Here is a 16,867-nt window from a genome sequence, read left to right as displayed (position 1 = left end):
AAAAACAGTGCAACTTATGGAGTGAAAAATACAGTATTTTCATGGCTTGGTAGCCTACGTTTATTAAAACAAAAGGCAAAGCAAAAAGTCCAACATAAGATTTCCCATGCAGGGGTTTTTCTCCAGTAAAATACAGTCCAAATGAAAATACTAGCCCACCTGGCTACTCTTCAGCAGCACTGCTGCTATAGTTACTGGTCCTTCTGACCACCACCTCTTTCAGGCACACAGCTTAGTTGCTGTACACGACTCCTCTAGCCAAGTCCTCAGGCCATTAACGGTCTCTTGCAGACCTTCTTACTCCAGCTTCCACCTGCAGCCTCTCTGACTCTTGTAGGAGACCTCCCTGTAGGGGATTTCCAAGCTTGTAACGTGGCTTACATTGTTAGTGATAGATCTTTCAATGGGTCATTAAGCAAGGGATGAGCTAATAGAAAGGTACAGAGGTTCTCACTTGATTGTTTAGGTTCTTCCCATAGCAGTAGTTGAGAATGAGGAAACCAATTATGTGTTTAAGCTGGAATCGTAGCGGCATGGTAGTCCGCATAGACTGATAGACCCAAGCCTCCTGGTTTTTTTTTCTTGATTTGTTTACAAAAGGCACTCCTGGCTTTTTTCCTTTCTCACAGAAATTTGTTCAAGCTATTTTGTAGGCTAATAAAAAATTGTTTACTAACAGGAATAGGCAATAAGTTCCCCTCAGCACAGATCCCCCATCACAGACCCCTCATCAAAGACCCCTCTTTACAGGCCCCTTATCACAGACACCCAATCACAGCCCCCTCCCCCTCATAACAGATCCCTCCTCATCATAGGGGAGCCCACCGGATTGACGCCAAGCCGCACATGGCCGTGAGGAAGGCCGGTGGCCATTTTGTGACCACATGTGAGTTTGTTGTTTTTTACCTGGATACTTTTATACTCTTATAAATAAACATACTCCACTATCAGTACTATTTTGTCCTCTGGCTTGGTCATTACGAGCCCCATAAGTTGGAGCCATCCTGGAATGTGAAGCCATTTCTTGGAGCTGTTTTGATGGGTTTGTGAGCGGAGTGAGACCCCCGAGTGTGAGTTGCATCATCCTGAGTGTCTACTTCTGAGCCTGATGACCCCGCAGCCCTAGACCAGACCCAGATGACCCTATTATAAGGATATACATATAATGCGTATATTATATGTACTTCTGGTAAGTGCATAATTTTACTGGATCTTGGCACCAGCCATTATCAGCACAGAGCACCTCGCTTTATGGACTATTATATTTTGCGATTGGACTCACCACCATTGTCACCTTATCATTTGGCTTATACTATATTGATGCGTCACTCATAGGCGCAGTCATCACTTCACTATTTTTGCGCCAATAATATGGCTCACCTATAACTTATGTTTACCTATTATTATTAACATTATATATTTCATGTTCTTCAGCGCTGCATATTTATTTTATCAGTCCCTCCTCATCACACATTGCCCCATCACAGTCCTTCCTGCATGTTACAGATTCCTGTCCCTTTCATAACATTGCAGTGCTCCCCCCCCCCCTCCCCACACTGTCCTACCTTATTTACACGAGACGGGAAGCATGGAAGGTCTGGACATAGGGCGGGGCCGTTCCTTGCAACATCACCAACATTTCCTTTTCCTCCCTCTGATCACTTCCTTATTAGTTTCACTCTCTCCTTGGCTTCCTCCTCCTTGCTTTCCAATTAAACTTACCTGTAGAAACCTTTGCCATCTTAACCCTTCTCTTTTTTTTCTACAACAGATTGTCTCTCTGACAAAATCTCAGCCCTGTCCTGCCCCAACCTGGCCATTTCTGTGTACAAAAGTTCACTGTCATCCACCCACAACACATTGGTCCCCCTCACTACACACAGAATAAAGCCCCAACCGCTGCATCCCTGGCAAACAGACAATACCAGATGCCTCAAAAAACATAACTGTGCTCTTGAGCATCTGTGGCGTAAGACTAAGTCCCAACAATACTTCGACCAATATAAATCTGCCCTCCAAAATCTTCCTCCATGCTGCCAAACAGACCTATTTTGTCACTTTCATTAACACGCTCTCATGCAGACTCCAACTCTTTTCTACCTTTAATTCTCTACTTCGTTCTTCATGCACCTACTAATTCACTCACTGCCCAGGAGATCGCTAATCACTTAAAAAATAAGACTGATACAGTTTATGACGAGATCTCCACTTTACAGATGTCATCCTCACTGTACACTCATTGTCCTCCCGCATTGCCAATACTTCCCTTGTTTAATCCAGCTACTATAGAGGAAGTCACAAAATTTTTTTTTTACTGCCCACCTAACCACCTGTCCCCTGGGTCCTGTTCCCTTTCAAATACTACAGTCACCCTCTGGCTCTATCCTACACCCTGTCTTGGAAATTCGCTTTAACGAATTTCTCCTTACCGTGAGTACTCGCAGTTGGATGCGCAGAAATCCCCCATAAAGCTGTGCGAATCTCGCTTACCACGACTGCAGCTAAACTACACGATTCCTGCCCATCCAAATACTTTGGTTCTGTTGAAATGTGGGTGATTGGAGCTCCGTTACCCTAGAATGATCACACGACACTCTAAGGCTGGTTGCAATCCACATAAGGGCCGGCTTCAGGCTCAGCTCTCTGTTTTATTAAAAATACACATATGCCCCCCACATGAATAAAGTCAATCCCCTCCCACCGAACAATGCAATGGGGAGTACCTATACAGAGGATGTACATTCCAATTGGAGCATAGCCTTTGCTATTATCTATCACTGGTCCTCCCCCATGAGTCTTCTGAGGTCAGCAGACTTCCTCCCCTTCCCCCCTATGAGCCATCTGAGGTCATATTTCCTGTCCTACTAGCTTCTATTGGTATGTAAATTCTCTGCACAAGCATCTCCTAAAAATACCAGTCTGTACCTGGATGGGCCCGATACGATCTTTATTAAAACACATCCATCCAAGATACAGTTCAGATTAGTAATGGGTTGTAAGATATGCATAAGCCTACACGTGGAGTTCACACCGCTTGCGCATTGCGTTATGAAGCCCACGTGGTACTATGCTGCTGATATGTGGATACAGGCCCACGGTCTACTGACAGCAGCATTCGCATGGAATGCCGTGGTGGTATACACGCCGGTCCATAAGCGCAGATCTGCCATCTCATCCATTACCAAGCTGAGTACTGTAATACATACATTGTACATGTGCATGGCCCAATTGCAGCCTTCAGAGCTTTAATTAAGCCACACGAGAGACATATGAATAACACGAATATATGACACATTTAAAGTTCGACCAACAATACAAAATTTCCATGACATTCCCTCCTGTTTTATCATATTCTCCTCGTGTCCCTTCTTGATCTTCTTCAGCTTGATGGGTGTAGTCTCAAACTTCAAAGAGTTCCTGTAGTTGTCCCTGAGAATAAAGCTCCACGGGGTACCTGAAACAACAAGACCCGACGCAGACTCGACGCAAACAGGCTTGATTGAAGCGATGATCCTCAAGAGCGTTGGAACCTTCACTACAGGAAGGCTCTTGCAAAAACCACAAACAGACTTGTGGTATGAATAAAGCTTGTGATCCCACGGTGGTCTGGGGAGATCCAGCAATAGATTCTCAAATTGCCCCTGCAGACGGGGCCACACAAGGCTGGTCTCGACCCAGACGGTTTTCCAAATCGCAGACACAAACCATGATGAGGTTTGAAGCTTGCTTGAAGGTCTTGGAGAATGTGGTCTTCAGAGAGATAAATTAGAGGGAAGCCAGGACGTAATCTGTAGAGAAGGTGGATGGTTGGTGAGGTCTTCCTCCGATCAGTGGTTGGAGTGGGATCCCAGGAGCGGGCATGGAGATGTGGTCGTCTGCCCGAGCTTGGCTTACACGGTCGATGAGGCAACAGGAACATCTCACCGCGGCATATAAAAGGCAGATGAAAAAGAGAAGCATCAGGATATACACTCCCACTTCCTTCAACCAAGATCCGATGGAGAACAGGAAATCTCCCAATCCTCCCAAACCCTTGAACGGATTCCAACCCTCACTAGCTATAGCTCTAGCTTTTCCCTGTAGTTCACTAACTTTGTCCATATGGGCCTGGACCTTGTCATCGGTGTCTTCTATCCAAGTACAACAATCCTCTCCGATGAACTCACAGAACCCCCCTTTGGCGGCTAAAAGATAATCAAGGGCCATCTTCTCCTGAAGCACTAAAATTCCCATCTGCCGTTGTTCTTGGGCAATTTCTCTGACAGCCTCTACGGTCTCGTTAAACATACTATCCACGATGACAGAAAAATTGTTCAGGCGCTTCATAAGTTCTATTCCCCATCCTGTCCATGAGGGGAACCAAGCCCATGCCTGGTCGCCCTCAGAGAACAGCTCCCTGCGAACTCTCCCTGCCATCCTTACCTTCTTGTGGACCATCAACTCTTCATGGTCCATCACTACATAGGATGCGGGGACTAGCTTTATGAGGGCACACGAACCTTTCGCGTTCTGGGGAAATGTTCTATAGGCTGCCGAACCACACAGAAAATAGTATGGACCTGTCAGAGCAGAACAGGAGGAGTTCCTCGTTCGGCCTCTGGCACTGAGCAACAGTTGCACAGACTGGGGGATTGCTCCCTCAGTCTGCACATCACATCCGTCCTTCCAACACACGTGGTCTGGTCGGTCAGTGTGGTTACTCAGAAGGGAAGTCTGGTTAGTCAGATTGACAGTTACACCTCCCTCGCAGGTGGTAGTCCCAACAAACTTGTTACCTGTGCCAAAGCTGATGTTAAAGCACACCTAAGGGCTGCCTAGCTGCCCAGTTACCCATAATGGACTGGTGAGGGCCCTACAAGAGCTAGAGCTAATATTGGTGCTGAAACTGATGTTACCTGCTAAAAAATGTGTCATTAAGTTCTACCGACAAATGTCTACGTGGGGGCTGACCAGGTGTCCCTTGCTTTTTCATGCCGACGCGGATGTCATATAGGGCATGAACAGCGGCCATTGCGGACATGTGATGACTGGGTGGGGGCTTAGAGCATACCCAACAGTTGGTTTTGTTGGCGGTTCTGGCTAAACGCAGGTGCATTTTAAATAAAAGGTTGGGGTATCTGCCGTCTTTTCCTCCGTTCACACACATGTAAGACATACAAACAAAAAGAAAAAGGAAAATGACACCCCTCATTCTCTGGTGTAGCTGAAAAGCTTCTTGCAGTGGCTTGCGTGCACCCAGTTGTCTCGTCCCTCGAGTTTGAGTGAGGTAGGTGTCGTCAGCTGGACTTGGTATGGTCCGGTGAACCGTGGCTCGAGTCCGGTTCTTTGATGTTTCTTTAGGACGACCCAATCACCTGGCTCAATAGAAAGAACACCTGTTATTGTATTTGGATCGGGGAGCGATTCGCGAACCCGATGGTGTATCTTCTGCAGCTCCCGTTGCAGAGATTGCACATAACCTGTAAGCTGTGAATGCAAAGACGACAACTGTTGAGGAAAGTACAACCCTGTTTTGGGAGGTCCCCCAAACAACACCTCGTAGGGTGACAGCCCATGTGGTTGCCGAGGGGCATTCCAGATGGAATAGGGGGCAATGGGGAGACACTCAGGCCAAGGTTTTTGGGTATCGGAAGACGTTCAACCTTACCGCTACTCTCGGGGTGATATGGGGTGTGTCGCCGCTGACTCCAGTTCCACCAAAGAAATGCAGTCGTGTCCTTTGGAAGAGAGATTAGTAGTGGACAAAGAAGACATGTTAGCAGAAGAGGTGTTAGTATTGTTAGTCGTGTTGCAAAATTCAGCACTGTCATTGCTGTCCTCCCCCCCCTTCTCATCTTCCGACACAGGAAGAAGAGAAGCTGGGTTAAGAATAGTGCATCGTTTGATAGTGAGGTTAGTAGGGGTTAGGAGGGCTTTCCCCTGAGAGGGGTACCTTGCCTTGGATGTCCTGTTTTCGCAGGACCGTTCTTGCTGCACCGGTGTCGGTGAGGCAAGGGAGGGGATATTTTAATTCCTCTAGAAAAAGATGGATCTGGGCCGACACCGATTTGTCAACTTCCTATGAGAATTCATAGGAGTTACTTACCATGGTGGTCATAGGGGCGGAGGACTCATCAGGAATGAACTGCCACCGACCTTTAGGTAATTGGGGACAGCTCCTCCTCATGTGCCCCGTTTGGTGGCACTGGAAGCACCTGGGTGGGGGCCTATCCTTCCTGTGACCCAGATCCCTTGGTTTTTCGTGTGGGGTCTGGGACATAAGAACTTTGGCCTTGTCTTGTTTTCTTCTATCCATTTCCCTCTCTATTGCCGCAAGAGTGGAAAGGATAGCAGGGATAGACATCTCATTATATTCGGGTCGGGCCAGAACCAGCCTTTCCCGAATTTTAGTATCGATGCCTTCCAAAAATTTGGCCCGCAACAGAATGTGCGTCGCGGTCACCTTTACCCCTTCAGTTGGAGCATCAGGTCCAACTTCCAGATCTGCATCCAGTGCCGTCTGCTTGAGACGGCGCCAGAAGCAGGCGCTTTCCTCATTAGGACCCTGGGTGAGCTTCATCATGTCCGTAGTAGAGGTAGCACCATACATTTCTGGAAGCTTTGCCTTTAGCTGTGTACAGAACTCTTTGCCCCCTGAAGTCATCTCCTCATGAGTGGTTATAGAGCACCCTGCAATCACTGTACTGGCCACTTCCATGCCCACCTTAGCCCGCAGGATCTGCGCACAATCTGACCCGCTCATACCATAGCTGAACTGGTTTTGTCCAAACATTCGAGCAAATCCTCTCGGATTGACTCGATAGTCCGGGAGCTCAGCCAGAATAGTGCGGATCTCTGCCGGGGTGAAGGGGACATGCCAAACTACCCGTTCCCCTAAAGTCCGTTCCCCCTGTGCATTGGGAGGACCTTCAAATTGCTGCACCCTGACTGGATAGGCCTCGGTCCGGGAAGAGTGCAAGGGCTGACCCAGCATCATCGGTGGGCTTAGATTAACCACCTCGCTTACTGCACCTTCAGGTTTGAGGTCCCTCAGATCAGGGTATAGCTGGGGGGCAGGGGTCTGATCAGTGGTTCGTAGCGCTTTGATGCAATCCGCCCTGTTTCTTAACCGGGTGTCTATTCCCCTTGATTCACAGATAGTCTGCAAATCGGTTGTTGAGAAGGCTTCATAGTTGGAAACAGAAGGAGCTGGGGTGAAGCAGGGAGAAGGGAGAGGTAGAGGCAGAGGCTGAGGCATAGATACAGAAGACACAGATGGTATGTCAAGAGTGACGTCACTAACAGAAGAGACAGGTGCAGTTATACTTATCTCAGCCACTGTTGGTTGTTGGGGAACCCCAGCAGACCCTGATCCTGCCTGCCTTAGTAGAGTCAGCCCTGAAAGAGCTTCCTCCACCTCTGACACCGGATCCTCCTGTTTTATTCCCTCTGGAGGCCAGGTATACATCACCTGGTTCTTCCGGACAGACACCAGTTTATGTATGCCCTGCTTCCCTAATCGGATTGACCTGTGAAGCCATAGCTGTGCGATCTCTAGTTCTGACGCCTGCATCCGTGGTTCAAATTCAGAGATGAATTTTTCCCACCTCCATGCGTCAAATGTACCTTCCCGGGGAATTTCCCATCTGGTACCCTTCGACCATTTATTCCACCTTTTGAGGGGTTCTGTAGACTTCCCCCCCAAACTCACCTTCATCAGTTGTGCAGCTGTCCTTACCCTGAAGAGGGCTGGTTCCCCCTCTCTCTTCATGGACTGACTACTGCCCATCGTGACTAGTCACTGGTATATATCCCGCGTCCGGGTACCTGTTTACCCCCTGGAGCACTCGGTGGGATCCTACCGAGAGGCCTGATTCCACCACTTTCCCAGCACAGCGTAATTTATGTGATACTTATCGATCACCCAAAGCGCATCAAGTGGCGGTCAGACTGAGAGCACACCTCTTACTCCCACAGCGCAATTTATGCGATCCTGACCACCCGAAGTGTTTGTGGTGACCAGGCTAAGTGTTATACTTCCCTGGACCGCCCACTCACACAGCGTAATTTATGTGGTTCTCATCACCCACTGTGTTTGGCAGGCCACACCGCACAATGATGAAAGTGGCTTTTCTCTCCCTGCACAGAGTAGCTAACACAAGTCAAAACAAAAAAGAGGGGTTCTTGGATGTTACTTAGGGGTCACTGGTTGGGCAGAAACCTACTAACTGACCTTTAGGAAATTTGTGTAAAGAAAAAAACTTTCCTAATACACACAGAAAAAAACTCTTTTCAACCTGAAAAACTGTTAAAAAGGACAAAGTGGATCCTTATGAAAAACACGGGACGTTTCACAGTAAAACAATTACACAGAGGTAAACCGAAAAACTGCGCCAAAAGTAACCTTGTTGCTGACGCAAAAATCACTCCTATCAGCACCGCTAAACGATCTGCGCTACACATGCAATCTTCGCTGCAACCACCTAAAACCGTTTACACAAAAAGTCTGCTGGACGTGAAACACGCGACACAGCAGCTTAAAACAAACCCGCTTTACAATAAGGAACTACTTTTAACAGGAAAAACACAAGAAAAACATAATCACTGTACAAGAAATCTATGTGCAAAAACCCAGACTTCACCGCGCTCACTAAATGTGGAACACGTGAGGGAAAACTCGCTTAACACACTTTAAATTGGCTGGCAATATGCAAATTTAAAGCTAAAAGCAAACAAATGAAACTGTAAAAAATTTGGATTAAAAACACAATATGGGTCAAATGCATATAGGAAACTTCATGCACATTGCATAGAGATTACTGCACATATGGTAGTCAACAAAATGGCCACCAACAGGGAAAGCACATGGTAGCCAACAAAATGGCCACCAACAGGGAAAGCACATGGTCATTACTAGAATGACCCCCCACAGGGAAGCACATGGTAACACTAGAATGGCCCCCCACAGGGAAGCACACGGCAGACTCTAGCCTCAAAATTGCCTCTAACCCCTTACATAAAACAGACTTTTAGACAGAACATACACTGGACAATTACACAACAATATGAAGCACACATACAACACAATTTGGGCACAATCACAGAACGGACATAAAACACCAACATATCACACTAACATGCACATGTAACAGAAAGGACCCCCTGCTGCATGCTTGCTGGGAGCAGTAGTACCACAAAACATTGTACAGACTACATACACACAGAGATCTTACAACAGTTAACAATTAACCTAAGCCTTTCAGCACTGTAATAATTACCTCACGTGGAGGGGGTAAAGCAATTACCACAGTACCTACAGCCCACAAATACTTACCTAACACTATGCAACAACTTTTACCCGCTAAAACATATACCCGTTTAATTTTTGGTTGGAAGATTTTTAAACTTGACCAAATCCAGCCAACCAAACCCACCCCTCTGCTGCTCTCCGCAGAGACAAACCCTTGTCTTTCACCCACAAATCAAGAGTTTAGGACAAAAAACGAGGTCCTTGTTAAGCGGTATTTCTTGTTAGCTAACAGAGAGCGAAATCAGCCACACGAACACGCAAAAAGCGATCCTCTTAATGGCAGAGAGACCTGAAATGTGCCGGCATACTTTTTGCTAGTTCATGATAGTTCATTCCCCCCTCGTTCTTGGTTAGCTACGCAAGAATATGCGTTAGTATCCACCAGGCTCGCCAAACTGTCTTGGAAATTCGCTTTAACGAATTTCTCCTTACCGTGAGTACTCGCAGTTGGATGCGCAGAAATCCCCCATAAAGCTGTGCGAATCTCGCTTACCACGACTGCAGCTAAACTACACGATTCCTGCCCATCCAAATACTTTGGTTCTGTTGAAATGTGGGTGATTGGAGCTCCGTTACCCTAGAATGATCACACGACACTCTAAGGCTGGTTGCAATCCACATAAGGGCCGGCTTCAGGCTCAGCTCTCTGTTTTATTAAAAATACACATATGCCCCCCACATGAATAAAGTCAATCCCCTCCCACCGAACAATGCAATGGGGAGTACCTATACAGAGGATGTACATTCCAATTGGAGCATAGCCTTTGCTATTATCTATCACTGGTCCTCCCCCATGAGTCTTCTGAGGTCAGCAGACTTCCTCCCCTTCCCCCCTATGAGCCATCTGAGGTCATATTTCCTGTCCTACTAGCTTCTATTGGTATGTAAATTCTCTGCACAAGCATCTCCTAAAAATACCAGTCTGTACCTGGATGGGCCCGATACGATCTTTATTAAAACACATCCATCCAAGATACAGTTCAGATTAGTAATGGGTTGTAAGATATGCATAAGCCTACACGTGGAGTTCACACCGCTTGCGCATTGCGTTATGAAGCCCACGTGGTACTATGCTGCTGATATGTGGATACAGGCCCACGGTCTACTGACAGCAGCATTCGCATGGAATGCCGTGGTGGTATACACGCCGGTCCATAAGCGCAGATCTGCCATCTCATCCATTACCAAGCTGAGTACTGTAATACATACATTGTACATGTGCATGGCCCAATTGCAGCCTTCAGAGCTTTAATTAAGCCACACGAGAGACATATGAATAACACGAATATATGACACATTTAAAGTTCGACCAACAATACAAAATTTCCATGACAACCCTTTAACTCATATCTTCAATCTCTTCCTTTCTACTGGCATCTTCCCTAACCCTCTAAATCATGCACTAGTCACCCCATACTTAAAAAGGCCTCACTGGACCCCACCAATCTTAACAACCTAAGATTCATCTCCTTACTCCCTTTTGCCTTGAAACTCCTTGAACGTCTAGTCTACAACCGGCTGAGCTGCCACCTCATTGAGAATAACCTTCTTGATCCCCTTCAGTCTGGATTTCACCCACAACACTCCTCAGAAACTGCTCTCCTAAAACTCACAAACAAACTTAATAACAGCTAATTTAATTTTCAGCCATTTCATACTCTTGGACCTCTCCGCTGCCTTTGATACAGTTGACCACCCCCTCCTCAAAAAACTCTATTTCCTTAATCTCTGTGACTGTACTCTCCATTGGTTCGCATCCTGCCTATCTATCTCACCACACCTTCAGTGTCACTTACTCCTCTTCTATTCCTCTTACCGTCGAGGTCCCCAAAATTCTGTCCTTGGACCTCTCCTATTCTCAATCTACACCTCTTCCCTGGATCAGCTGATAACTTCCCATGGTTTCCAATACCATTTCTATGTTGATGACACACAAATCTATCTCTCTACCCCTCAGCTCACTCCATCAATTTCCTTCAGTATCACTGATTTACTAACACACATATCAAACTGGATGTCACACCACTTCTTCAAAGTTAATCTATCCAAAACCAAGCTCATAATATTTCCTCCCCCACATGCCCCTTCCTCTGATTTCTCTGTCAAGATCAATGGCCCAACTATCAACCTGTCCCTGCATGCCAGGGTGCTAGGTGTAACCCTAGTTTCTGAACTGTCCTTTCAGGCACACATCCAATCTCTGTCCAAATCATGCTGCCTCAACCTCTGCAACATCTCCAGAATATGCCCATTTTTAACCAATGACAATACAAAGCTTCTAATTCACTCCCTGGTTATCTCTCACCTCGACTACTGCAAATCCCTCCTCATTGGCTTACCTTTACATAGCTATTCCTTCTTCAGTCCATTATGAATGCTGCTGCCAGACTCATCCACCTTGCCAACGGGTCAGTGTCTAGTACTCCTCTCTGCCAATCCCTCCACTGGCTTCCACTCACCTAACAAATAAAATTCAAAGTACTGACAACAGCTTACAAAGCCATCCACAACTCGGCCCCCAGCTACATCACTAACCTGGTCTCAAAATACCAACCAAACTGCTCTCTTCGGCCCTCCTGCTCTCTAGTTCCCATGCCACCTCCTCCCACGCTCGCCTCCAAAACCTCTCTTGAGCTTCTCCCATCCTATGGAACTCTCTACCCCAATCTGTCCGACTATCTCCTAATCTATCCACCTTTGGACGATCCCTGAAAACCCTTCTCTTGTATTGTAACTGTAACTGCCTTTATTTTGCAAAGTGCTGTGCAAACTGCTGGTGCTATAGAAATCCTGTATAATAATAATAAAAAAAAGAGGGTCCTGCTTAAAATAGCGTACAATCTAATAGGGTGGGGTAGGTGGTACAAAAGGTTATAACTATGGGGGAGGAGCTGATGGAAGTGATAAATATCTAATTGGAGGCCTGAAGAGATGAGTTTTCACAGATCACCAGAGGCAGCCAACATAGACCTACCTGATCAACTTAATGAAAATGAAGATTCTTCCCAAATTCCCATCTTTTCCACCACTCCCTATCCTGGATCCCAAAATACTTTTTTGATCAACCAAACCACTTTTTTCTTCCTTCTTATGGGGTCCCAGATCCCTGAGATATAAATTGTCCACCCTAGTGCATCCTACCACCTGTGGAGGTTTGGCCTTACCTGACACCCACAAGTACTTTTTGGCCACTCAGTCACTGCGGCTTGGTGTTTTTCTCCAGACCTCACCAACACCTCCACTGTACTTGAAGCAGAAACCTTATTCTCCCTCAAGGCTCTCCAGCTTCTTCTCTTCCGTGGCCCAAATGCCCAATATCCACTTACCCCCTCCATGGTCATCACCATCTGAGCCTGTAGAGCTGGCCTAGAGTGTGAACAATTCCCAAAACAGGCAGTTTCACCCAATACTCCCCTGTGGTTGAACACTGCTCTACCCCACCTCTACATGCTGCCTGAACCAGAAGCGTGGGCTAAATTACACATTTTTTTTTTTCATCAAGTGGAGGGCAATACGTTAAAGCCACTGTCTCAGCTATCCTCTGAATTCAATGTCCCCCCTTCATATTTCTTCCAACATCTACAACTCTCCAATGCCTTTTCTAGCCAATTCCAAAACCTGTCCACTATACACGGATACATACATCAACAGAGGTTGCCCAGCAAAATATGACAAGGTGTGGTCCAAGTGGCTAGCTGACCCGACCACAGCATCATCCTGATTATTTGATGTATTGCTTCCACGGTGACACCCACTGTTTATATTTCTAGCTGACTAGGCGGCTGCAGAAAGTCACTGGCAGCCACCTTAGGGCGAAAGAACAAATCCTTTTTCTTCCCATTGTTATTCTGTATTTATTATGGTATACTGCACAATAATGACATTGTGCTATCTGTATGCTCATTTAGTACTTTTGCCATCATTTCTTTGCACCCTTGGATGGGTAGAACTCACATGTCATTCCTTTTCTTTTAGGTTTTGTTGTTGTCTATAAAATAATAATAGATACAGTTGGAAAAAAAATGATGAGTAAAAGCTCCTGCTCAGCTACCGTCACAATGCGCAGCTGAGGGGAGGACTGCTGCTGCATTTCTCCATTGCATCTGGTTAGTGAATTTACCCATGGCATCTGGTTAATGAATTTAAAGTGGACCTACACTGCATCTGAGCACCACAAATCAAAAACACCATTTAATTAACTTTTAATATTTAGAGCCAACTCATCTATCCATCCATGTCTATGGAGAGTCTCTGTTTGAGACAGATGCTGTGTGCACTAAAGGAGTCCAACGCTGTGTGCCGGCAATAGCCAGTGGTCTGGGAGACCCATACCAGCAGAGGTTTTGCTGACCAGCAGTGCTAATGAGGAGTAGCCAGGAGGCTTGGTAATTTTTCTTTCGTATTTACAACTGGAGAAGAACCCCTGTGTGGGAAAGCTTATTTTGGACTTTTGTTTCTTGTCTTTTAATAAACATGGGCTACCAGGCCCTTATACACACACACACAGTCGTGGCCAAAAATATTGACACCCCTGCATTTCTGTGAGATAATGTACCACTTCGCCCAGAAAATTGTTGCAATTACAAATGTTTAGGCATTCACGTTTATTTCTTTTGTTTGTATTGGTATGACACAAAAAAGTGGAGAAACAAAAGGTCATTCCACACAAACCTCCAAAAATGGACTGGACAAAATTATTTGCACCTTCTCAAAGTCTAAGCTTGTATTCCAAGTTTGTGGTGCTCCTGTAATTTGTAATTAAACTAACCTGTTTTCATTAATAGGTGCTAACAATATAGAAATCACACCAGCAACCAGTTAAAATGGGGAAAATTGACTCAACCTTTCTGTTGTGCGTCTCTTTGTGCCACATGGAGCATGGAGAAGAGGAAGAGAGGCAAAGAACTGTGAAGATTTGAGAACAAAAATTGTGAAAAAGCAAGGAAAATCTTAAGGTTACAAGTCCATCTCCAGAGATCCTAATGTTCCTGTGTCCACTGTGAGCAACACTGTCAAGAGGTTTACAGCCCATGACACTGTAGCTAATCTCCCTGGGCAAAAGAAAAAAATTTATCAAAAATTGCAATGAGGGATTGTTCAAATTGTGGATAAAGAACCTCAATCAGCTTCCAGACAAATTCAAGCTGACCTTCATGCACACATTATACGTCGCCAACTGTGTCAGCACATGTAATCAGCGTACACACAGTGAAGGACGCAGCCTCCATTTTGTTAAGAGTTCTCCATGTCCCCCCCCATTCTCCCCCTTCTTCTCTGTTCAGCCACAGTGACATCAGGTTGTGGGTCACTGGCAGGCTAGAGCCAGCAGGGAGCCCAGAGCTATAAAACACCTCTCAGAGCAAGGTGCCTGGCTGTCTGAGCAACCTGTGCCATATAACACCTCATAAAAAGATAATGCAGCCTTCCCAGGAGTTCAAAAGACATTGAACTAGATAACCTTTGTAAGAATCCATTTTTCTCCTATGTTGCATATCTTGGAATATGAGAGACTTACATAAAAAACAGACATATCGTCAGATTGGCTAAGAGGAGACAAACAATTTGATAGGTCACTCTCCTTGTCTCGAATACATAGGAAAGCAGAAAAGCAGATCTCGGGAACCGTTCAGTGTATAATTTCATATTTTATATCTAATCAATCCTCAGACGTGTCTGCATAATAATCTACCCGCAGGTGGAATGTCACTTGTGCAGATGGAAAGTTATTGGCCAAAATATTAGTTAGGGGAGATTTTGGCTATAGTTGAGGTATCCGCCCAGACCTCCACGCCCAAAACGGGGTATTGGTCCTTGACTTCAGAGACACCCCCTGCTGGGGAACTACAAATTGGGCTGTCAGGCCTAAGAGAGGGAAGTTGAAGACATCTCCCTTTTTAACATCAGTACCATCTGGGGAGACCCGTGCCCTTTTGCTCTGAAACTTGGATCTGCTAACCCAGGACTTTGGCAAGTACCTTAACCCTTTCACCTCTCTCTGATATCTCTTTGCTGTGCTGTTGGTCTCTGTATATTTATATATACACCGTGTTCCAAATTATAATGCAAATTATATTTTTCTAATTTACCTAAATAATTGATGTAAATAACAATCAGCATAATTCTCATGTTATCAACTATTAAGAGTACAATTCAAATTTTATTGAACAAACCTCCTAATGATAACAGTATTTTTTTTAAACATAAAAAACTTACAATGCACTGTTCCAAATTATTACGCACAGCAAGTTTCAAAACACTTTATAGGTTGTAAAGAACTGAAAATTGTCATTTGTTGTGTTTGCAGCATATTTACTGAAATCAAAAGCTATTTCAATCAAACTTAACAACATTTTAACTTTTTAAACATTTTAACAGGTCACGTTACATTGTAACATAGGACCCCTTATTTGATAGCAGCTTCACAAGTCTTGCATGTATTGAACTTGTGAGTTTTTGGACAGTTTCTGCTTGAATTTGTTTGCAAGATGTCAGAATAGCCTCCCAGAGCTGCTGTTTGGATGTAAACTTCCTCCCACCCTCATAGATCTTTTGCTTGAGGATGCTCCAAAGGTTCTCAATAGGATTGAGGTCAGGGGAGGATGGAGGCCACACCATCACTTTCTCTCCTTTTATCCCCATAGCAGCCACTGATGCAGAGGTATTCTTTGCAGCATGAGATGGTGCATTGTCATGCATGAAGATGATTTTATTACGGAAAGAATAGTTCTTCCTTCTGTACCAGGGAAGAAAGTGGTCAGTCATAAACTCCATATACTTTGAAGAGGTCATCTTTACACCTTCAGGGACCCTAAAGGGGCTGACCAGCTCTGTTCCCATGATTCCGGCCCAAAACATGACTCCACATCCGCCTTGTTGACGTTGCAGCCTTGTTGGAACAGGGTGGCCGTCCACCAACCATCCACTACTCCATCCATCTGGACCATCCAGTGTTGCACGGCACTCATCAGTGAACAGGACTGTTTGAAAATTAGTCTTCATGTATTTTTCTGCTCAATGCAGGCCTTTCCGCTTGTGAGCATTGGTTATTGGTGGCCGAATAGAAGGTTTATGCACAGTTGAAAGACTCTGGAGGACTCTACACAGTTTCTTACAACTCTCTACTGGAATTTTGGACTACTCTTCTTTTGCCAACTGCTTCACGTCTCTCAGATTGGAAGGGTTCCTTTTCCAAACTGCTGTTTTGGGATCTCTCCACAGGTGTTCTATGGGATTGAGAACTGGAATCTTTGCTGGCCAGTTCCCTACTCTTCAGCGCTTTGTCTTAAACCATCTCTGGATGCTTTTTGCACATGTACTTTGAGTCGTCCTGCTGTAAGACCCATGACCTCTGATGGAGAGCCAACTTTCTGACACTGAGCCCTACATTGCACCCCACAATTCTTTGGTAGTCTTTAGATTTCATAATGCCATGCACATGGTCAAGACACCTAGTGCCTGAAGCAGCAAAAAGATTTTGGCTTCCTCAGGTAGGTTTTGGCAAACTCCAATATGGCTTTTTTAGGTTTCTGTGTCAGCAGTGGAGTCTTCCTGGGTCTCCTACCATAGAGTCCCTTTTCA

The 16,867-nt window shown here is 45.4% G+C and overlaps 1 protein-coding gene across 2 annotated transcripts in view; it reads right to left on the bottom strand.

The window, feature by feature from the left end:
* Nucleotides 1–2,601: 2,601 nt before the first annotated feature.
* The window catches only part of LOC149440990 (uncharacterized), a 40,117-nt gene continuing 25,851 nt past the window's right edge, over nt 2,602–16,867 (bottom strand). For both annotated transcript variants that reach the window (XM_089657903.1, XM_089657902.1), the window contains exon 2: nt 2,602–11,748. In XM_089657903.1, the coding sequence (XP_089514029.1) occupies nt 6,059–7,768 (1,710 nt within the window). In that variant the 5' untranslated portion in view covers nt 7,769–11,748 and the 3' untranslated portion in view covers nt 2,602–6,058. The remainder of the gene's footprint in view (nt 11,749–16,867) is intronic.

The sequence above is a fragment of the Staurois parvus genome, unplaced genomic scaffold (genome assembly GCF_062004578.1).
Source record: "Staurois parvus isolate SC_StPar_1 unplaced genomic scaffold, SC_StPar_1.0 ptg001039l, whole genome shotgun sequence".
NCBI lineage: Eukaryota > Metazoa > Chordata > Amphibia > Anura > Ranidae > Staurois > Staurois parvus.
This window is presented reverse-complemented; position numbering and strand designations above follow the sequence as displayed.